Source organism: Heterocephalus glaber, unplaced genomic scaffold, assembly GCF_053883595.1.
Source record: "Heterocephalus glaber isolate CG9 unplaced genomic scaffold, H.glaber_assembly_v1.0 deba00001457, whole genome shotgun sequence".
In the NCBI taxonomy this organism is placed as follows: Eukaryota; Metazoa; Chordata; class Mammalia; order Rodentia; family Bathyergidae; genus Heterocephalus; species Heterocephalus glaber.
Genome location: NW_028258305.1, coordinates 18,118,372 through 18,143,136, shown reverse-complemented (window position 1 = coordinate 18,143,136; position 24,765 = coordinate 18,118,372). Strand labels below are relative to the sequence as shown.

The window sequence follows — 24,765 nt, the reverse complement described above, 5'->3', positions numbered from 1 at the left end:
TTTGGTGTCCTCAACAAAGAACTGGACGAGACACATTGAAAAGGTAATGAGGGTTTACATTTATTGAGGGTAGAAAAGAAATAAGCTCTTCAGAGTGAGAGTGGGCCTGTGAGCAGACTCTCAGCAGCAATGAGGTTAACAGTGAGGATCTTTTGTATCTCCTGTTCCTTAACCTGATGTCAGATGTAAGCTGTCCTATCAGAGGCCTGCTTGGTTTTGAACTAGATGTAAATGAAGGATTGAACATAGCATTTTCTTATTGGTCCCAGGTGCAGGGTCTGGGAACTGTGTTCTACCCGTGTGTTCTGGGGCTCCACAATCACAGGGCATGCCCACTTGCTCAACTGGTTTTGCTCTGCTCTAATCTATCTCAATACTTGAAGTAGGCAAAGAAAAAAGAAACAGAGACTTAGTTGAACAGGTCACTGTCATTATTCCTAAAAACAATGAGAGAACAAATGTAAAAACTGATAGTCCTCATATTTACTTCAAGAGTAAGATTTGTTTAGATCCAATGGTATTTTCTCTCCTTCCATTGTATTGGATGACTCCTAACTTCTATCATTCCTCTGGAAAAGAATGCCACTGGTCACAGGAAGCACAGATGGATCAACACAAACTCAACCACACTTTTGGGAAAGCAATTGAAAAAGCATGCTCCTACTGATTGCAGTTGACAATGTATTCTTTTATTTAAACAAACAATCACGTAAAAACCAAACCTCACAAGCCATCACATAATTCTTTCAGTTCAGCACAGCATTAAAAATAGCTGTCCACTAAACATTGTAGATTTCTGGCTGATTATGCTACTTGCAGTATATGAAAACCTGTGGTTAGCTTGAGAACTAGGATTTCCCTGTAAACTAGAATCACAATTGGTCAATTTTGGGATTTCTATCCCTCTGGCACCACTTTAGCCTAATCTAAATTTGACTGTCTCCTTAAATGGAGTAATCTGATTTTCTCCAAATGTCTATAGACTTTATAATTCCAAACTCAGAAACCCAAATAGAAAACTGAGTAATTTGACCAGGTAACTCAGTCCCCCAAAATAAAATACTGCTTTTAAGTTTTATATAAGATACACCTTGCTCTGATTCTCTGAATTAATCTTATTCATTGTTCCAGTAAAATTTTTATAGTACATATTTGGGTTATGTAATAATTTTAATAGGAAAGATACCTTTAGTTCATTTCTCTGGTAACATCTCTGCTCTTTGCTTGGATGAAAGCAGTAATGAGATTACCTCAGCTATTCCTGTTTTAAATGGACTATCATATGGTCATAGGTATTTGGCAATTCATAAGCAGTCAGTGCAACAGAAAAGAACTACACAGTGTAACAGGGCTTTTGTGTAAATAGGTATAATTTGAATGTGTAAAAATATGTTCCAGAAAGTAGTAACTTTTACTGTCCTTGGAACTACAAGGACATTTCTTAATTTCAAAATCCTTCAAAATATCTGTTCTGAAAAGCTGTGGCTTTACATCATGTGTAACAGTCCCACATAAAGCAAAGTCTCCTGAACATTTTCACTAATGATGTGTAAAACCAAATAATCACTCCCTCAAACACATATGACAAGAACAAGACACTAATTTTTAACACAGTAAGGCATTAGGCACTGCAGTTTTGTTGATGTTTTCTAATTCAGATATTTTCTACCATTCTAGTTCTTCAGACAAGTTCTGTGTCTTAGGACAGCAGCTGTAGATCTGAGCTCCTTGGTCATTCATACACTTGAATATAAATTCATTTACCTCTGAGCTGGGGAAACATCAAAAGCGCTTTTGGTGTATAGAACTATTTGAAAACCCCAGAAGAAGGAGTGTATCTCTCCTGGTTAGAAGGCAAAAGATAAGCTACATGACCATAAAGCATGAAATCTAATGTCCCAAACTGCCAAAAGATACTTCCTGAAAAGGTCATAATGAATCAGGCTATTTAGGAGTTAAACTTCTAGAAACTTCTTCCTAATAACTATGTAAAAAACAGATATAAAAAGATCAGGTACAGTTCCCTTATTACAGAAACGTCCCTTTAAGACTGCTTCTTAGAATTTTAAAAGAACATGTTGATCTTCAGTGGTAGTGGAAATGGCTTCCAATGGCTTCTAAAATTCCCACAGGACTCCTGAACCAAATAGGGAACAAAGGAAATCAAAAGAGCCAAGTCTTGAGTTGTCCTCACCCACCAGTTCAGTAAGAAGATTTCTGTTTTTATTGATTTCTGCTGTCCTGAGATAGAAGAAATAAAATATATGTAAAAAGGAGACAAGGAAAATCATAATTTAAAAAATAAAAATTGCAGTGTCAGAACACAAGCCCAGCTTAATTTTTTTTTCTTTTCTCCCAAAGCATAATAAGCCTGGGCAATTTCCTTTTACCTGCAAAAGTGTTCATCATTCCCTTTTTATTTGCATTTTTTTTAACCTGTAAAATAGGCTTTCCCCTGTAATTGCGCCATTATCTTTCTGTGGGTGGGCAATCCTTTTCCCAAGACCCTTGATGGAATGTCCTATAGATTGACAAATTCCACAGATTTCTACTGCCAAAAACACATAAATATTCCCAGCTCCAAACTGTCTCTCTCTCTGAGTCCCACATTATTTCTTTGAACATGTACTTTTAAATTTCCACCTAATAAATTCTTTTATGCCTCTTATTGATGCGCCCTGAAAATTCCTTTTCCACAATGGGAATCAGTGATTCTATAACTTAATTCTATGGGTAGGGCAGTTAAATTCCTCAGCATCACTTTGAGAACTACCTAGGACCTTACCTGTGACAGTTCTTTATGGGAAGAAACTGCTTAGGCCAAATAGGGGAAAAAGTTGAAAATTTCTATCTTAACAAGAAGTAAAAATAATATCCAAAGTAAAATCAAAATGAGTCATTTACAAACTTGTTTAAGCAGTCACCTGAGCCAAGAGATTAGGGCATGGCAAAATGGCTGGACAAGTGGTTGTAACCTGACAATTACAAAGTTCCAGGACACACACACAGAACAGTTCCCAAAGCCCTGTACATGGGACTAATCAGAGAGTGCTATCTTTAATTCTTCTCACAAGAATCCAAGAAGGTTTTTGATAGGATGGCCTAGACCTGATGTCAGCTTGAGGAGTAGGAGACACAAAAGACAGTCATCATTTTCCTTGTCGCCACTACGCTATCTCTTTCACTGGTCCACAGTATACTTTTCCCCTACTTTTAATTAGCCCACACTCACTCTACAGAGCATGTTTCTTTTCCTAACTTTAATAAATGTAAAGCCCCACTACTTTTTGTCCAGTTCATGGTTCAGGACACGAAGAACCTAGAAAGAATCTCTAGAAGGAGTCTTTAGAACTCTAGAATCCTGGTAATAATCCCATCAGCCAGCCACTGTGCTAGGGGCCTGTGAGATGTGAGATACAGCAGAACCCAGTAGAAATTTCTGCCCTCACACAGCCTACATTTTGCTGGATGAAGAGAGACACAAAACAAATGAGAATGCTATTATATTAAAATTAAAAATTTCTAAGGAAGACAAAGTAGAGCTGTATATGGGAGCTCCGAAGTATTAACCTGTGTGGTCTGCATTTCTCTCACTGGGAAGGCACCATTAGGCAAAATCTTAAAGTAATGTACATGGAAAGTATCAGCTAATTATTTAACTATCTCATGTAATCATATTTTTCCAGCGTAGATACCTAAAAAGTATCAAATTACCAGTTGTAAAATTTTACTCTTCAGGTAACTAGATGGTTGGTTAGTACATATCAATTACATATCACTCTATGAAGTCAATAATGAGCCAAAACATTTATTCTCTCTCTCCTTCTCTCTCTCTCTCTCTCACACACACACACACACACACAGTATTCTCTCATTGGTATTTTCAATAAGTATTTACCTCTGTGCTTTAACCCATACATTTCCATTTAAAAAGCAGGACTTCGCCAATGCACTCTCATGTTTGCTTAAAGTGGAGTCAAGTCCATTTCAAAAGAATCTCTGCATGCACATAATTCTCTTACTGAAGAATTACGAACTAACAACCTTTAACATTGTACAAATGTTCAGTACAGTATGGACCATCAGGACACCAATGGTCAATTAGTTATACTCTAAAATAATATCATAATCATAAACAGTACAGTATTACTATGATGGTCAGAATTAATTAAAATATGACTATCCTTCTTGTTAACATTTGGCACATTACAGATCATTTTCAAAATCATTTAATTCAAATATGCATGCTTTTTATTATTACTATTAATCAAAACTCTCTGAGGCATTTTTAAATTTTGTTATGTCTCATTACCCTTGGCAATGAACTATTTTTATTGCCCATAACACAGATTGTAAGATTTAGATATGGAATGTTAAATTATTTGCTCAAGATCAATAAAGAACAAATACGGGCTCTGAACCTAGGTTTCCTGACTTCCTAACTCTTACCACCATTATATTGCTTACTGTTTGTAAGACAGAGTTCTACTGTCCTAAATAGAGAGACTGTGAAAATGAAACTCAAGGCAACCTAAATAATACTCTGAAATTGGTTTCCATCACAGTATTACTCATTTTTATTTTGTAAGAACAAGATGAAGCCTTGTTTCATAATTATTAGTACATAACAGGAAGAAAACCTTTGAGGTTTCCTTAAGGCTGTTTATACTGCATCAATTTAGTTCAAAGTCTTCAAAAGGTGTTATAACAAGTAATATATTTTATCATATCTTATAATCCAAAGAATGCCAATATTAATTTTTCAGAGGATTTCTAACATTCCTCTCTGCTCCAATATATGATTCTAATTAAAACTTTAAATTTCCTTAGAATATGAATTATTATGGGAAATTATATTTTTCTGAAAAGTCACTGGAAAACACAATTTAAGAAATAGTCTCTTATCAGCCTAAAAGTGTGGATGCTTCAAGTAGAATAAAGGTTAAAGGCATTTCAGAGAAGGGACCATCCTCTTAACACTCATTGTGTTATAATTTTAAGGTTTAGCAATTTCCAACACTTTTCAACAAAGTATACTACAACGTCATTCTTTAAAATATTGACCATGGAGAGCCCTTTCAATGTTCTTCTCTGAGGACAAGTCAGGCTGTGAAACCACTGAGCTAAATCCCCGGTCCTTGATTAGTTTTTTTTAATGTCATCTCAGTTTGCAGAATGTATAAAGGCATAGGAACTTCTCTTCACAAAGCCAATATTACAGAGATACAAATGAGCCCGGACTTCTATTAGTGATAACTATACTGACAAGATTGATTAATCACAGACATAACAGGTAAATACATACATTTCAAGTAGATTTTGTTACACTAAAACCAATGGACACGAAAACTAGTGATGAACTGTAAAACAAACACTGAATAGTCACGTAGCCTTCTGTATAACATCCAAATAAAGTAGATATTTAATGTATGGTTTTATAAAGTGAAATTCTGTGAATTAGGAGGATCCAGTAATGTAACAGGAGTTCACAATTATAAACAGCTGAAAATAATTTTCTTTTTAGTTTACATATGTAACAAACAGGCATTTCAGTACAGTGAGTTTTTGCTGACACAAACTCTTGTGAATAATGTAGATTACTAATTATTTTGAAGCTCAATGAGGAAATATGATTTACAAATAATACAAAGCCAGGTATGGTGGCACATGCTTGTAATTCCAGCTACTTAGGAGGCTGAGGCAGGAGGATCATAAATTTGAGCCCAGCTTAGGTAACTTAGCAATTTTAAGGAGACCTTATCTCAAAATAAAAATAAATTGAAAAGGGCTGGAGATGTAGCTCAGTGTGAAGGACATTTGACCCCACTACCAAATGAACTAGCAAATAAATAAATCCAAACAAAATAAATACACTGTCGTGATTAAATTAGTTCTATATACACTGTCATGAGCGTGTTAGTGCCCTTACTAAAGAAGCTCCAGAGAGCTCTCCTGGCTTCTTTCACTCTGTGAGGACACAGGAAGAAGACTGCCTTCCAGGGGCCAGTACATGAGCCTTCACCAGACACCACATATGGCAGCACCTGGATCTTGGACTTTCCTAGTTTCAGAACTACGAGAAACAAATTTTTGTTCATAAGCCACCTAGATATGGTATTTTGCCATAGCAGCCTGAGTGAACTAAGACAGATACAAAAGAAAATGTAAAAGCATCTAATAGTTTACACTTTTCTAAATATCAAATCTATTTTAAGAGCAAGCAAAATAGAATATTGTGACGTGACACACCATAGTTATAAGCCCCAAGACAATATTGAATGTTGCTAATCAATTAATTGTACAGGAATCAATTATATCCAGATATTAACGTAATTCATTTTGAGAAAAATTTATTTTTAGTTTCCTTTAATGATTCTAATGAGTCTACATCTACATTTCACTAATACAATAAAGCTAAGGTACTTCTTAAAATGTGTTACTGTAACTTGCCAGTTCCACTTGCAATACTTTGGCTAATAATACAAGTATATTGGATAATCAAACCAAACCATGTATGTTTATTTGATAGAGTCCAAAGGATCCTTATTTTGTAAATATGATATAGGATTTACAAATGCAAGGTCCCACATATATTTATACCATAAGACGAGACTTAAATGTTGACTTTTCTGACAGGTTAACATTCATATTATTCATACCATTCATTTAAATATAGGTCTTATGGCACAGCAAAGTTGAAACAAAATTAGAAAAGAAAAAGAATTTATACAGACCACGTAAGATAACAAAACATCACATCTGAATTTCAGGAAAAGTCATGTACCTGTTATCTCATGAATAGGGAACGTCAAAAAGTATATTTTGATTATGCATCCCTGTAACAATAAATGACATCAAAAAAATCTGAAAACCTTAAACACAAAAACACATTGATTTGATTTCCTTACAGACCAATCGCAGTGTGTATGCTAAGCATACACAAGTGATATCACAATGTGCTAGAAAGAAATGTAGCAGCTTTAGGAATTACAGGAAACAAGAAAGTTTAGAAACAGAGACAGAGAAGTTCCATACAGTTTTTTTCTACAACTCATTGTATTATTTCAATAAATGTCCATTGCTCTTCCCCCAATTGCACTGTCCACTTCAACCTTCTTCTTTGTATTTATTTACCTTCTCCAAGGTGGCCCGTGATATACTTAGGTCATGAAAAATGGAAAATTCAAGACACAATTAGAAAAATGTCCAAGAAATACAAGGGTCAACAAAAACAAAAACAAACTTCCTGCCCTCATGGAGCTTACACTCTAATAGGTAAACTTGACATTAAATAAAATCACACATATAAACGCACAATTAGAAGTATGATTATTGTGAAGGAAAAGTACAGACCTCTAATTAAAGCACTAACATTTAATTGACAATTATTAACCTGTGTTCTTGAACTATGAAGCAATTGTTAAGGCTAGACTTGCTCATAAATTATTTTGACTTTTTCTGATTTAATTTGTCATTCATTTCTCCAGAATAGTCATTAGAGTAAAATTTAAACACACAAACAACTATTGGAATGAAATGATCATACATAAAAGGAAACACAAAGGAAAAAGAAAAGAAGAAACATTAAATTGCTAGGAAGGTAGATGAACCTGAATTCTGAATAGAAAGGAGAACAACGTTAGCATTACAGTGATCCTAACAATATCACTGGCCAATTTCTAACCAGAAAAGAACACAAAGAAAATTTCACGAAGACTATTTGAATCCATCTACCCAAACCAGCCAGCAGGAAGGTTAGCTCTGGAGAGTATGTCCTCAGCTCTCCAAAGAAAACTACAATTCATTTAAATGAAGTTTTATTCCTAGTCATACATATCCAGTTGAAGGTGAAACAGCTTTATTTGGAAATCCTGAAAACATATCTCAATTACTGACAAAAGTTCAAAACAGAATAACCAATTGAAGATACTAGGCAGTATGGCCCATGGAGAATTGGCCAGCTTGCACTTCCTTGGTTTGGATTCTGCCAGCACATAACAGAGATCCCTAACACATCTCTATCTGACTTAGTTGTCTGCCACATCCAAATGGTGTTTTACAGCCCTAAGATACTATGAACAGGGAAGAACCCACACCAATTCTCCAAGGGCACATCACAAAGTAACACAAGCACTCGCCTCTGGAGAGAGGAATGAAGAGCATGATGAAGAAATTTATCTAAAGGATGGCTCTTTTTACATATATAACTATTCCTTAATGGAATGCAATAATGTATCCCTGGATATTTAATATTTACACAGTATTAAGAATTCATACAGAAGAAATCAAAATGATAATGTTATTGAATCCAATTTCACTTCCTGATTCATTAAAGTTGACAGTGTATTCTAAAGTCACTGAATTCACTGCTCCACAGAGAAATGGTGTAGAGAACAGCAATACAGGATGATACAATGTTGTAAAGATCTGGAAAAAGGGAGCTCACAATACAAACCAGTCACTTTACACTGGCCAGGTTTAACACCTACCTATTGTATGTATAACTAGGATTTAACCTGATGAAGAAAGCTACAATGTAAAGTTTTAGACATTTTTAGCTCCTCCACCAGGAGGTGCAAGGCAGACAGATACATACCTATAAGAGACCTTGATTCATATTAGTTTTTACTTGTTTCTCAAGTTCTACCACTCTGCAATAATCCCACAGCATCTCTATTATGTCCCTTATACTAACTGAACACATTTTTACTTCCTGCTATACTGGCATTCTTTAAAAATGTTGCCATGTAATAGAATAACATTTTGCTCTACAATGTAGACTAAATTAATTTGTGATTACAGAAGACAGACAAATCACTGTTTCTTATTTCTAGGTACCCCATTAACCAATATATAATGGTGACCAGTCTAATTTTCAAAATACTGAAGTCTATCTTAAAATCGCATTTCCCTACTTAACATCAAAAAGCATCCTAGTCCCATCAATAAAAGAAAAATCAATGGAAAAATCAACTTCACGCCATCTGTAGCTTTGTGCTGATTAGGGGACAAAATCTGATTAAAACTGGCAAAAATAAAATGTAATGTTTGGTACACCTGTCAAAAAAAAAACATTTAAAACTGATACAGTAAAACTGAATGAAGCAACACTCAACATTAATTGCACCAAAACTAGTATGAGCTGAGTACAAACATGAGCTATTCCACATGTAGTATTAAATGGTTATATAATTAGAAAATTAACTTACTTTTTCACAAAAAAATGAATATGAGTTTGCATACTTAGAAATTTGTGTGCATACATGGATTCACTCATACATATATACACAGGCAGATATACAAATAAATGTACTTTATTCAGCTAGTAAAACAGAAAATATAGTTCCCCCTAGGCCATCCTTTTTCTGTTCACTAAATAACACAGCCAGAATACCACTTCAGAGTTAGCAGTCAGTCAATGGGAATTTGGTCTCAAATAAAACCGTCCAGGAAGCACCCCAAATTCTATATTAAAATCTTTTTAAAAATTGATATATGTTATTTGAATGTTACTAAAGATCTGAAATGAAATTTAATTGTGTTATTACTAGAAATTGTTGACCAAAACAAAAACTACAGTAGCATATGTTATTGATTCAAAGTATCCAAACAGCATTTGTTTCTAAGGCTCTATTTTACACATTTAAAACATTGATACCATTTCTTATTATTTGGCTCATGTTTAGATGCTTTCTCAAGCTGAAAAGTTTCTCTGCTAGATGACACAAATGTAAAAGTGTAGAACTGTAAGCTGTGGTCCCAATTCACTGTGTTAATATTTACAGCATAAGAAAGAGTCATAGAATACTTCCTGAATTTGAAATGATAAAAATTTAAACACTGGAGACCAAGGGCACATTTACAAAATGGTTCGATATTATTCTATACATTTGGTATGGCTGCATATCACCCACTTTCTTCCAAAGATAACACTAAACACAATGCGGATGGTTCTAAATAGCAAGTTAGACATGCTTCCGAGTTCTGTACCAACACCAGCAAAAAGCATACATGCCTGACTTACCAAATGATGCAGGAATATATAGCTGTCTGATAATGCTCTTACAGTTAGTGCACATAAAAAACAGGCTTGTTATGCTTCTCTTTTTCATGACAGTGTCTACTGAGGTTACCATGGAGGTAATGTGCACACAAGACACAGCAGATAACAGGTGAGGAACCCACAGCAGTGCCATTTCGCTGCCGCACATGCTTAGACTTACATACAGCTCAACAGCTGGGGCAGGTGTGCTAAACCACAGCCAAATGTTTGCATTGATGGTTACCACATTCATCACTGAACTACCACTACATAATAATGCAGAAACTGACACAATGACCTGGAGCTAATTTCTAAATACACTAATTATGTAAGCAGCTGACATGAAAAAATATCACTCCACAAAAAACAAAAAAGAAAGAAAAAGGAGGGGGTGAAGGACTGTGGAACAGTAATATTATGATGAATTTTTCTTACCTTAAATTTATAAATATTCACTAATACACATACCTACCTCCCAGTGCCTATTATCAATGCCAAAATGGCTAAATATATTTGCATAACTTAGACACAATATAATTTATACAGATGATATTTGGAAAAAATATAATGTAATACCTTTACTTTTACCTATGCATTTGATGAAATGGTTCCATGAAGAAAGGTGTTCCAGACAAAGAGAATAGAGAAGAGAAAAACAACAATAAGAATTATGAATATATGTAAATGCACTGCTCTCTGAAAATTAAACAAGACAAGAAATTACAGATAAGGTTTTAAAGACAAATGAAGAAGCAATCAGTACATTTTGAGAATTCTGCCCTTTAAAAGTCATGTGCATGCAGGAATTGGAAGGCCCATGCTGGTTATTAAACATTACACAAAAGGAAGGCACACATAACTATAGGTAGAAGTAATATTGGTTCCGTGGAACACTACATTCAGCATTCTAGGAGCCAAAAGCCAAAGATTCTGCATGTTTCCAAATTGCCATGCATGGATGAAAAATGGACTTTCTTTGTTACTGTAGGTCAAACTAAGTATGTTCTTTCAGATACTAACTTAACACCTTTCTTGGCCCTTTTTTTTTTTTTTTTAACTATAACAACCTTTAACTGGATATGCTGATAAATGTACACAGATATTCAGTCACAATTTGTTATGTCTCATTTATTTGCAGATATTATAGTGCAAGAAATGAAGGAAAATAAAAGTCACAGGAGCAAACCAAAATCAAACCACAAAATCAAAGCGAGGAAAAAACATCAGACAATGTGAACAGAAGCTATGTATTTATTTTGCAGCCAGAAAATTTGCAAGCATGTGCCCATCCTTTGCAGAGATGGCTGGAAAGCAGCTACAGAACAAGACACTGAAGCAGAGTGGAAAAGGAACAGAGCCCATACCTTGGTCGCCCATCATCAGGTGCGCCAGACCTTGAAGGGAAACAAGAGCACAGTCAGCAATAAACAAGGGAGCACGGGAAGGCAGGCTTGTCACAGTGACAAAAATGTTCAGTGACAGACATCTTGTTTCCTATGAGACGTGTCTGTACCACAGATGCAAATCAAAAAGCATTCTTTCAACCCCTGGTTGGAATGCTTTGGGGGAAAGAGTTATAGAACTGTAATTTAAACACTGGCATATGCTGCACTGTGTATTTTTTCTAAGTATCATTTGGAACAATCATAAGCTCTTGACTTAAAATCCAACCAGTCCCTTAATACTCCATATGCCCTTTGTGCCTTTTGATGACACTGTTTTGAACACTGCTCCCATTGGACTTGTCATTCTTCAGTGATGAAACTGCATTTTTTAAAATCCCAAAGGAATGCCTGAAATATGGGCTGGGTCTGATCTTTTTCCCCTCATCAAAAATGAGAAGTTTCATAATTAAATGGAAAAAAAATCCTTAGTCACAGTGAAAATGATAATGCAGCGATGTCTCCTTGTCTCACACATGTAGAGACTGATTAGGCTTATTCAAATTAAAAAAGATCATTATACATGCAGTTGTGAAGTTAGAATTTACTATAAAATATTGTCTTTAAGAATGCATCATTCTTAAATAGGCTCAACTAGTTTTCCATGGAGAATAAAATTATTTAGCATTTTAATTAAAGATTAAATGGTGAATTGTAAGTTAAAGTTTAAGATACAATTTCATCAAGAAATGTTTTTAGTACTAAAATCCTTTTACTTATTTCCTGCTTAACACTTAACTTTAAAGATCATTTCTTTTCTGAAAAGTACTGCAAATACTCCTTTAAAAAGGTCTTTCACTATCAAAATACTATTATTTACTGAAAAGCAGTGCATATTCCTTACTATAAATTCATAAAGAAAGATATTTCTTAACCTATATATATTTCAAGAATTTGTGGAAATGGAGGAGCGATACAGTATGGATACATTAAGTTTACTAATTTGTATTTTAGATTCCTAGTGCTATTTCAGATATATTTGAAACTTTAATACAGCTATAAAACATTATGTATTAATTGCATCAATACTAAAATAATCTTTGTTTTCTTAAGCTTAGGGGTATACAAACATCCTTTGGGAGTAGAAATAATTATAAATTCTCATAAAAATAAAATATGGAAATAACTTAACAAAATAATTTGATGTTTCTGTAATATAGCCTCTGTGTTTGGTCAAGTGTTTTTACGAAAAATGCCCACAGGCAAACTAAAGGGTTTATGATCTGCTAATGACACACAATATTTTATAGGGTGAATAAGAATGGTTGATTAGTCCAGGTTTTGTAATTTTTCATTTAACTTTTAAAACTATACATACATACACACATACACATTTCTATGTATATATACACACATTTCTATTAACAAGTTACTACTTTTTGTAGGCTAAATCAGGGAATTATCTGTGATAATATCTAACGTTTAGAAAATATTGTTAGACATTTCTAATGGTTTTGATGCTGTATGAATCAGGGTGAAATTTAATAAACCCCACAAGTGCTCACACTGCCCCATGGACTTCTTGCCTCTAAGGAGAGCTCACTACATTCTCAAAGCCTTCTTATAAACAAGGATATTAAAATTAAGATTGAGTAAACTTTATTGCAATAATTTATGAAACTATATTCTGAGAATCTTATCAAAACTTTGCATGGAATGAATGTGAGAACAGAAAGGCATTAACCTAATTAGACTTATTTTAAAAGCTCCTTGGATTGCAATCGGCTTTAAAGAGAAAAAAAAAATGGAACATTTTACAGGATGGTTAAAGAAATATAAAAGAGGTTGAAAAGGTTATCTTTTACAAATATCTTTCAAACTCAATTTATATGCACACTATAAACGAGACTGATTTAGAAAAATATCAGACTTGCACAGTAATACCAACTTTATCAAGTGTAAACTCACATGCCATTAAAATTGAAAGACAGAAAAACAGAAGCCATTCACAAAGCCCAACATTAGGAAAGAAGATTTATTATTTCTTTTGAAGTTTTAGCCTATTTTGCTTAAATAACAGAAATGGTTAGTAGCAGTTATAACACTGTCCATGAGAGAATCACAGATAAGATGTTGAACTCTGCTACCAATCAACTCTGTGTATCATTAAGTATCCTTTTATTTCGAAATACTAAGTCTTGGTGATGTTAATGGCAATTTATCTGTAACTTCAGCCAGGGAGTCTTTTTGTAAGAAATTTTTCATTCTGTAGAAATGCACATATTTTACACAATGATTATATTTAAAAATGACAGCAAAATAAAATGTGCTAAATGTTGTCTTCTGCAAAACTGATGATGGAAGAGTGTTTATGCTGTGATTATGTAAAATGATACAATGTGTGTAAGATGAACATTCCCTTTCACAAATCTGTTGTTATATCTAGTTCTCTTTGTATTTGTATCCTCTAAAGATTTGGTGGCAGCATGTTGACTTACAAATTTAAGTAATTTAAAAATAAAAATGCTGAAATACATTTGTTGTATTCTACAAGAAAATGTATAACTGTCTGAAAATTCCTTGACAGAGAAAAATTTTTTAAAGTTGAATTAAATGTTACAGTTTTAACAGACACAGACTATTACAAATTTACTTACCAGTAATCACACTGGAGTGCTGTGTGCCTTCCTTTGCATTGGCTGTGACTTCTTTTTAAGCTAAATTTGTTCCTCTTATTTATAGTCAATATTTTATTCTATGCTCTTTTTATAAATGAAATCATGTGAAACAAAGCAATGAGCTTGAAATGATATAATGCTGAACAGTTCCAACAGAAAAGAAATAAAGAAAAAAATGGAGAAAAGATCATGCATTGTGTCCTGAAACTGCAAAGAAATACTTTCCCTCTTAAAAAAAGTAGCATTACATCACTTTTCCATATAGAACACAGCAGGTAGTATCTTACGGTTCATAAAGGATGCTGAAATCCTCCGAGCCTTGCTTTGAGACTGAAGGAGTTTCATACACTGGGGGCCCACAGAGATCAGAGTGGGTGTGTTCTATATGAAAAGTGATACACGTTCCAGAAATCAACAAATGCTCAGAAAGAAGTTGAACTTACCTTCTAGGTTTAAGATGTACTCTATCAATACTAAGAAATAAAAGGCAAATGAGAGTTGGAAAATAAGGTAGAAAGCACCCACCTTCCACATTGTTGTCTTCTGAAAGCACATGACAAGGAGGGAGAGAAAAGGAAAAACATTCATTAAGCAGCATGCAGACTGCACCCTGCCTCTGCATGTCTTCCGCATGCAAGGCATCAAACACATCATGCAGTGCTCCATCACTGTCATTCAGGGCACAAAACCACAGGGAGCAGGTAGGTCCCTCTCGTTGGCAGCATGTGCAGGGCATGAGACAAACTTCAGTAATACTGCCATGTCCTGAACAAAGGGTTTTAGAGTTTTTCACTGCCCTGTGTAAAGTAAGCATTATTGTTATTACATATTGCTGGCAGGGACTTTTCAAGGAATTATTTTTAAAAGCTTCATTTATTTATTTATTTATTTATTTAGCAATTCTAAAAGGACCTATATCTATATATTGATTTAGATTAGGATAAAAGAAAAATCAACTGCTATGAAATTTCCCTGAAAGTTACTCTGATTCTACCAAACATATTACCAATTGGACATTGCTGCCTTTTACTATTGCTAACAACTGATTTCCTTAAAGAACCACAACATAAATTCATACAACTAAAATCGACAACTCATTTGGCTTACTTTATATCACAGTCACTTTATTGCACATGATGATAGTTCAGTATAAATTATTAAAATGCTAACTCTTAAAGAGTAAAGTAGAAGGACTAGGGGTTTAGCTCAGTGGGAGAGCGCTTGCTTGCTTAATGTTCACAAGGCCCTTGGCTCCACTCCCAGCACAACAAAGAGGAAAAAATAAATGTTAGGTAAAAAGAAGTGAAATTGCAAAAAAATTTATGTGGGAGCTATCCATTAGGCAACATTAGTCATAAATTATCACTTTGTACTTCTATTTAGGATGTGAATATTAATGTAATTAAGCCAATATCAAAGATGAGTGGTTTCCTTTCGTAATTCTGTGCATCCATATAACATTTACACACATAGTATATTCAGTCAGTCATATTTCCTTATGTGTACATACATGTATGTATGCAAACACACATACGAGCAGAGTTTATGTGTACTTCCTAAATCTAATCTTTATAAGTGTATGGTGTCTAAACTACCATTAGTATTAGAAATTCACATATGATTTGAGACGAAAGGCTTGGCAGTTGAGCTACACAAGAAGAAAAGGCTATCATATGGGGCTAGAGCAAGAACAAAGACTCAATATTTATAGAAAATTTTCAACAGCTAATTATATATACACTAATTTAATATATACTTTATAATAATGTATATAATTTATATAATTTAATATATACTTTTGTTTTATATTAACTGCTCTTTGAAATTATATTTCCTATTTATAATGCTTTTCCAAATAAGATTATTTAATGTGTAGCATGAAATAATAAAGTACGGGAATTCTGAAGGAAATTAAGGACCCAGACAGTCTGTCAATGACTATGACAGTAATTAATTTCTGTAAGCAAAAGACTGGCAAATAGAGCCGTGAGTAGCAGAGTCACGGTACTGGTTTTGGTAATGTGCTGCACAAAAGTGTAACAGAAAAACAAAGTAACTTGACATCCACTTTAGAAACATGCTAAGTAGTGCACTCGGGAAAGAAATTTATTCGTAAGTCCAAGTCACTGACTCAGCCCCAAGCCCAGTGTTTGCGTTCCACATTAACTCAGGCACAGGCCCCAACTCGGGAAATACATTCAGCCCTGCCTCCCAGCTTCTTTTCTAAGTTCTTATTCAGAAAGAGAACAAACTTAAAGAACAGGACTTCTTGGAAGTGTATAAAGCTGAGTCCTGCCCAATGTGTAAACTGATCCTGATCTGATTACATACATATTAAGGTAAAAGGACAGGCGATATACTAACTGATTTTTTAAAAAAGGGATAAAACTGGCAGAGAACAGACTTTCCTTGAGTTCCTATAAATTTTCAGAATTAATCACAAGATTAAAAATTTACCAGAAAGACATTGTTTTCTTATTTCCTTCTGTTCTATCCATTTTGGTTACCATTTGCTGGCTTCAGATAACTTAAGTCTTCTTAACCTAAAGACAGCCTCTGCGCTGTTTCAGAAGTTGGACTTCATCATTATTCATGATAGATCTAGCATTTACAATCATTCTCCAGGTATTTTTTCTCCTTCTTCTAGTCATTTCTAGAGTAAACAGTGAATGGCGAGTGAGAGGAGAACAGTTTTCCCATCACTTCTGCCTTATGTTTGTGGATTGGTAGATCACCAGATGCTATTTTGTATTTGAGCAGCTACAAAGAGAGGCACTGAATTTCAGCATGCCAAGGTTAATGAGAAAGGAGTATGTTTTGGTTTACTGGAAGGAAGAAAGCAATCCTTTCGGTCTTACCTGCAGACATTGTCAAATTAGGAAAAGTAAGTCTTAATTTGCAGAAAACCCTGGCTTCTTCAATCTCCGGGCCTAATCCTCACTCAGTAGATGAGTGGGCCTCTTTAATAATCAACAATACTGTGATGAACATGCCACCTATAAAGACCATACTCTTCTTTGCTTTTGACTACAATAATGAGACCAAAGCCATGGAAGGGCTACTTTAAATTTTAATTCTTTCAGACAGTCACGCTTATGCTTCCCTAAGTACCAGAATATCAGTCACGTTAACAAACAATGGCTGTGGTCTGACATGAAGAGAAGCAACACATTGTTAGAACTGTTATCCTTTTACATTACTGCAAGAGTATCTCCATATTTTTTTCCTTTGGAAGGACATTAATTAAAGTTTATCATGACAGTGTTCTTTGCATATAATCTTAATTATATGTTCCTAGGAAAAGAATAAGAAAATGAATGTACTTGTTTCAGAATAAAGAAAATCAGAAACTTAATGATGGCCAGTGCACAAGTTAAAGTTTGGAGTAAAATGTCATGAATGACTCTTCAATATAATCAGTGTTTAAGTTTAATAATATGAAAGTGTTATCTAAATATACAGCAGTGGGCAATCTGGGTGCTACAGCTCACATTAAGAACTGGCCAAGGAGCAGGCAGCCCCACCTGGTCACTCCTTGCCTGTGATTGTCTGCTTTCATTTTCCTGCATACTCCCTCTCTGCCCCTTCAAAATTGCCCCTACTGCAGGTGACTTGTCACCCAAATCCATGTTCTCCAAGATGGGGTACATGGCAGCAAAACTAGAGGTGGCAAGGGAACAAAGATCAGATTCTTTCTAGGCCATCACATTACTTTTAAGACGTTAGCCGAGATTTGGGAGATTAAATGCCAAAATAGTACTCTCATTCCCAGGGTAGCAGAGGATGGAGCTCTGGTTCACTTTATTTTTCTTTTCGTGTTAGCAGTGAAAGCCTTTAGAAAGCCTCAATAGTCTGGTGATGCTTCAAGGACTGGGAAATGGAGGAAATCATTGAGACTAGATTGATGCAGCCATCAGCCAGAGGAAGAGAAACACTGGCCAGGAGCAAGAGGAAGTTCAAACAGAAAATGAAGCATAAAGGTCCATTATGCAGGGAGACACAGGGGAGGAAAGAAACAGCCCCGGGCAGAAATCTGGCCAGTTTCAAAGTATTTTTGTTTTGTTTTGTTTTTTAACAGGCAGCCTCAGCTCCTTGTTCCAAATCCATTTAAATGAGATTCCAAGGCCTTCCCACCCTGTCTACTTGGAGCCACAGTCCCAGGGCTTTAAGGAGCGAAATGGAGCAGCCAGCCAGTTTACATCTCCTTCCCTGCCCAAGAGTAAAAGAAGGGGCATCTCAACACTGCAGCAGCAGAGTGTTGCTGGCATCACACTTGGAATTCTAGAAAACTTTTTTACAAAAATGTTTGTGGTATTGAATTTAAAATGTTCCATCTTGTTAATGGCAATTATCTAAACGAAGAGAAACAGAGAGGGAAAATAATACACACGGAAAGGAAAAATAGAAGGGATGGAGCGGAAGACAGAGAGGCCTCAATGATAGGGCAGATTCCTCTGGTATTTAAACTGTTTATGAGTTTGATGGAATTTAATAATTATTCATCAACATATTATAAATTGAATAATTCACAAACTATAATTCAAATTTTCATTTCAGGAGTGGCTATTGCAAGGATTTTTAAATATCAGTTTTGTTTTTACAGCTTTGGTTCTTACCTATAGCTAAACCTCCAGTGTTAACGTTTCTATATTCATTTCAGTCACTGGACTTAGGAAAGGAACACAGCCTTTAACAGTGACTGTAAAATTGGTGACATAGTCTATAATGTGTGTGTTCATGCCACTCAGTTTTGTTTGAATTGCTGGCTGAGAAATGAATGCTTTCTGATATGCAGCTGACAGATCAAATCTGTGCTTACCACATACTCTTCTAGCCATGCTCTGTCACCAAGACACAACTCTCCAGAGCAAGTGTGTCAAGTGCACAGGGCTTGCCTTTCTAAGAGTCTGGAGGAAGAGTGTTTTAGAAAGTAGAACAAGAAAGCACTAGGACTCAGGTAGGGGATTAAATTTAAATATACTCCCGCTCACCTTCTCAACCTACCAGTCTTTAGTTCCTGGGAGTCCCAGCACTGAGAACTGACTTTCTTGGTGGACAGATGAACAGCAGATACTCCCTGTCTATACTGCAGCAGAGAATATTCTGCAGTGTGTCTTAGTTTCTCCACCATGGAGATGGAGAGTAAATGTTCACTAAAGGAGATCAATGATTCAGCATTTGAAAGAAATAATCAACATCTAGTATCTACTAGAAGTGCTTTTTTGTTTTTACAAATCATTTTACTGCAGAGATTTTTCAAGTAAACACATTCAAATACTTCTAACTTTATTCATCTGTCCTTAAGTTGTCAGATAAGCCCCAAATACATCTATTTAATTTCTCTAAGAAAAAACAAAGACGATTTTGAGATGAAGTTCAGAGCAATTTGCACAAAATATGACTAAATTAGAATCCAAAAAGAAGTTCAAAGTTTAGTACTTAACAACCTCAATTTATATACATTGTATAAAAAATAACTTTATATAATATGACCTGTCAATTATACATTCTTATATCTAAGAAAAAAATTGAATCTTATTTCAAATTAAGGAATATTTCCTATTATTTTCAATTTAATAAGACTGTTGCATATGCAATAAATAGTTTGGAAGAAAATATGCACTGAATAATAAAGAGATTTCCCAGTTCTTTAGAGTTTTAGTTTCTCATGTTTACAGTATCAAATTCTTAAGACATTTGTACACTTAACAGTTTATGGCCAATTCAAAGTTTTATAGAAGTCACTGAAAGGAATTCTTAAAGGAAATAGTGTTTTAAAATTTTCTTGGCTAAGTAAATTAGATCATTTCCAAGAATCTCTCATGTTTTATTAAAGTATTACTAATAAAAAAGCAAATTTGGTAATCTTTTCAGTGTAGGTCATTTATACAGATGGCAGATGGTTGTGAAATCTTTCACTTTTCCAAACACTGAAATCATTTAGTTCAACAGCCTTTGAGATTAAACCACAAGGAATTACTCTTTTGAGGTCAAAATTGATCCAATATCAACAATTTTATACAATGAGATCTTACATTTGTAAGTTGCCAGTTTTTCTAAAGACTGCTATTTTCCACTTTCTGAAAGCAATGTAGAAATGTCAATTTTAACCAGATATTTACTCTATCCTTAGAATCAATCAATAGAAACCAGAAAACAATCACAGTGAATTTACCTTTTTTCTAGTTTTTTAAAAATTAATTTTATTGGTACATTTTAGATGATACATAATGATCCCATTCATCATAGGGAATTTGTACCCCTCCCTATAATCCCCCTTCCCCTCCTTATTTACAAAATAATTGTTTCCATTTTTATAAACTATGATTAAATGTTATGAAGATCTCAAGTAAACTGTTCTAAATGTCTAGAGAAATAAAACTAAAAGCTGCATCAGAACGTGGGTATTCCTGGCATTTTCAATGTGGTCTCATAAACATTATCATATTTAAGCTTTATTTTATTAGTTACCTCAGAATGGTTGATGCACTTGTCCAGGTTACCAAAATATAAATTAGAAGGCTCTTTTTGGGTTACAGAGCCTATTTTAAGGCTGCTCTCCCAGGTTTTTGTATAGATTTCAAATTATATTTAAAAAAATGAAAATGAAGAGTTTGACTTCGACTGGATTGTGTTCCTACAATTATTAGAGAATACTGTACAAATTACTATCAGCGTTTATTTCTTTCTTATAGTACTGGACTTGGATCAGGAGCCTTTGTATTATTACTTTTTCCATTAAGTTTATTGGTGCATTTTAGGTATAAAATATAAAGATATTCATCACTGAGATCTTGTACCTTTACATGACGTATCTTGGTTCTTATTTTTTCCCCATTCTCCTTCTCTCCCTTCACCCCTTCCATCCCTCCCTATTTACAAAGACTTTGTTTCCATTTTTTTCCTTTTCTCATATTTTTTCTTTTCCCTTCTTTCCTTTCCCTACCCCTCCCACTTCCCCGACTCCTTTAGACCTTTTCTTCCTATTTCACAATATCAATTATACATTTTTATCCTAGTACTGTTTTTATTTTTGTTTCTCTTGTTTTTATAACAGGGTCTTGCAAGTCACTAAACTGCCCAGGCTGGTCTAAAACTGGTGATCCTCCTGCCTCAGCCTCCCAGAATGCTGGAATTACAGGCATGTGCCACCAACACTGGCTCTTTTTTTTTTTAAGGCAACAGAACAAAGATGTAAAACATCTATAAGGAGATGGGATGATTTTTGCTGATCCAGTTACAAGAACATGGAAAAAACTGGGGAAAATAATTCTTTCTTAATTGCACTTACTTTTTGTTTTTTGTGGGGTTTTTTGGTACTGGGGATAGAACTCGGGTCCTTGTGCTTGCGCAGCAGGTGGCGAAACCACTGAGCTAAATCCCCAGCACTGCATTTACTTTTGATACTACAAAAGTCCAAGAAAAAGCCTTCTTCCCATAATACTTGAATGAATTGTTTTCAGGGGGCAAGCACATCTAGAAAACCTTTGCCTTACATTAACAGTAAATATCAGGCTTAGGTTTTAAAATGTGTTTACCCAGGGTTATTCTAATGGCTAAAAATAGAGACGTGAATTATTCCATAAAATCCTTGCTGTCTTGAAAATTTAAAAGAAATCATTCATTTTATTCACAGCATTGTCAAAATATCTGAAACAAGGGCCGGGGATTTAGCTCAGTGGTTCCACCGCCGGCCTCGCAAGTGCAAGGACCGGAGTTCCATCCCCAGTACCAGAAAAAAGAAAGTATCTGAAACAAACGGCACTTTCATTCAAAGCCACATATTTTAGTAGGTGAGGCAATATAATATGAACTTGTTATACAACAAAGTGTACTTGACCTTTCATTTTAGTTATACAATGTAAATCTGGTAAAAATACTATTTTATTTTTTTAAATTGAATTTTAAATTTGAATTGATTCAAAAGTAGAAAAATGCCCTAAGTAAATTGCCCAAAATATGGTTTTCTTTTTAAAGAAAGTGTTTTCTGTTACAGGTTAAGAGGAAAATAGCTTGTTCATAGGCACAACCATTGCTGTCTTGGAAGATGTTATAAAAATAGTTGTAGACTAGTGAATAATACTTAATCCATATGAATGGTAGCTCATGTGGTTGATTTACTAATACATAAAACCAAATTATCACACATACAAGCTTTTGAGGTACTTTTGTAATTCCTTGTCTAATGTTTGCCTGAAATCATCAGGAACTCCTTAAAAAAACATATGTAAACACACAAAAAAATTTCCTGGGATCTTATAAATCACTGAAGTGTTAATCCCATCATTTAAAACAGTTCATTTTATGTTTAAAATGGCATAATGAAAAGATGATATCCCTAATTACTTCGTGACACTTGTGTAAACTGCTTATGATTATCAGAAAATCTGCACTTTTGGATATAACATCAAAGCTGAAAAAATAATTTTCAGAATAACATCAAGTTATGATTCACTGTATTTTTCTATAAAATGCCTTTCAATACAAAATATTGTAACCACTTCAACTTAAAAAAAAATCCTTCTTGGGCTGGGGATTTAGCTCAGTGGTTTCGCCACCTGCTGCGCAAGTGCAAGGACCTGAGTTCGATCCCTGGTACCAAAGCAAAACAAAACAAAACAAAAAAATCCTTCTTAATGCCCACCACATGCACACAAAAACTCCTTCCAACATATCAATACAACTCAACGTTCCTTTTTTTGTTTGTTTGGTACTGGGGATCGAACTCGAGTCCTTGCCCTTGCGAGGCAGGTGGCGGAGCCACTGAACTAAATCCCTGGCCCAATGTTCCATTTTTGACACACACGTTTACACATATACATACCCAACTGCTACTTAATTTCATAAGCAAATTAAAACTTTTTTCCTTAGTAGAAATATTTTTCTCCTATAAAAGTTACTATGAGTAGAAATAATGATTTATAATACTTTGATAATATCATTGAAAAGACTACACCACTGAAAATCTACTAGTCTATTGATAATAAGCATTAAATAAATAATAAAGCATTTTCTAACTGCATGGCCTCACATGGTGAAACAGGCGTATGGCTGATCATATTTCAATTAAATAAAATGAATACTTTCGCTCATTAACCACCCTAACCACCCTAACGAGCCACATCCCACCTTCCCAACAACCAGTGCAGTCACTGGCTATCTGCACGGATGGCACCAATGAACACCGGTGTCATCACAGGGAGTCCTAACCGGCAGACGTGCTAGGAGTTTTTAAGGGAGCTACCAACTTCCCCGACTATATTTTTAATATGAAGCTGTAGATATTTATGTTCTTTATTTTAAGGGAAATATTTAAAATTCATAGTGACACTTTAGAAGAAAACATCAGTTCAGATTATAAGTAGTTACTGCATTTGTACAATATGGAGACTTATGTAATATTTCCATTTTAATTTTAATAAACAATCAGAAAATCACCCTAATAAAAACTATACTGTGTTCATTTTTAAAGGCCTTGGACTAATTCAAACTCTGGACAATCTTGTCATCTTCAATCCTTTTCCTGAAACATCACAGATAATGAGAAAATGTCGTCTTGATTTTATGTTAAATTTAGCAATCTAACATCTTTTTTTATAGGCAACTGCCTCCTGCCTACTCCCAGTGTTCCTCATTAGGTTGTTGCATGTTACTGTCTTTAAATTTATGGCCATCTTTAGAAAATAACAGTTTAATAACAACACAAGTTTTATAATTAGGAAAAAGTACCTTACATCCCATTGTCCCCTTCAATGAATTCCCTTGAAGGATGGTAACTTAAAGACCTCTCTCCAACCTTTTTATAATGCAGGCCTCTTCCTGAGTATTACACCATGGGCAAATAAACTAAGTAGATGAATAAAGCTTTTATGTAGGACAGAAACAAGGAAGTCCGGGTGCCTGCAAAGGGGCTGCTCATGGAAAAAAAAAATCACCAAATAAAAACTGCATAGGAAGAATAGAAAAATAACCTTGGATGTGAAAATACTGATCAAGAGGCTGAGGCAGAAAAATTGCCACAAATTCAAAGCCAGCCTGGGCTATGTAGTGAGTTCAAGGCCAGCCTAAAATACAGAGTGAGCCCCTGTCTCAAAAAAAAAAAAACAAACCAGTATAATTGTGGGATAGCAAAGAAAAAATGGCAAAAAAATTCAGATGAAATAAGTCTAGGGTAGGGATTGTAGTTGTGTGGCGCTGCGCCTTCCTGGCAAGCAGGTCCTAAGTTTGATCCCTCGTACCGAGAAAAAAAAAGCTTTGAAATGATACACTAAAAGGTCTCATATAAAGTATTAACAAGATATACTACAATACAAAACTTAAAAGACCTTCTCAGTGTATGTTCAGAATTTAAGAAATGTAGACCTATTCCTAAGATTAGATGTTATTCACTAGTTATAGAAAAGTGCCCTTTTTCATCATAAATTAGTGACATCAAATGTTCACTATTATACAGTAATGGAAATGAGGCAATATCAAATGGAAATGAAAATATATTTATAGCCTCAACCACTCACAAAATAATATTTAATCCAGATGTCCCCTGCGTATGTTTTCTAGTAAATAAACTAAATATTGAGAAGGACAGATAGTCTCCTAAAAACACTTAAGGACATCTGATATTTTAGCTGAGCCACAGGCATTAAAGTGGTTTGAGAGAGATTTA

At 34.6% G+C, this 24,765-nt stretch overlaps 1 protein-coding gene across 47 annotated transcripts in view; it reads right to left on the bottom strand.

The window, feature by feature from the left end:
• Positions 1-24,765, bottom strand: part of Nrxn1 (neurexin 1) — a 1,121,547-nt gene that overhangs the window by 1,001,205 nt on the left and 95,577 nt on the right. For 16 of the 47 annotated variants that reach the window (XM_087216047.1, XM_087216049.1, XM_087216063.1 and 13 more), the window contains exons 2-4: positions 14,628-14,645; positions 11,407-11,436; positions 10,619-10,630 (exon numbers count right to left, since the gene is read on the bottom strand). The exons of 11 other annotated variants lie outside the window; for them this stretch is intronic. In XM_087216047.1, coding sequence (XP_087072173.1) covers positions 10,619-10,630; positions 11,407-11,436; positions 14,628-14,645 — 60 coding nt within the window. The remainder of the gene's footprint in view (positions 1-10,618; positions 10,631-11,406; positions 11,437-14,627; positions 14,646-24,765) is intronic. 20 more of the 47 variants (XM_087216050.1, XM_087216057.1, XM_021253851.2 and 17 more) reach the window with 5 other exon arrangements.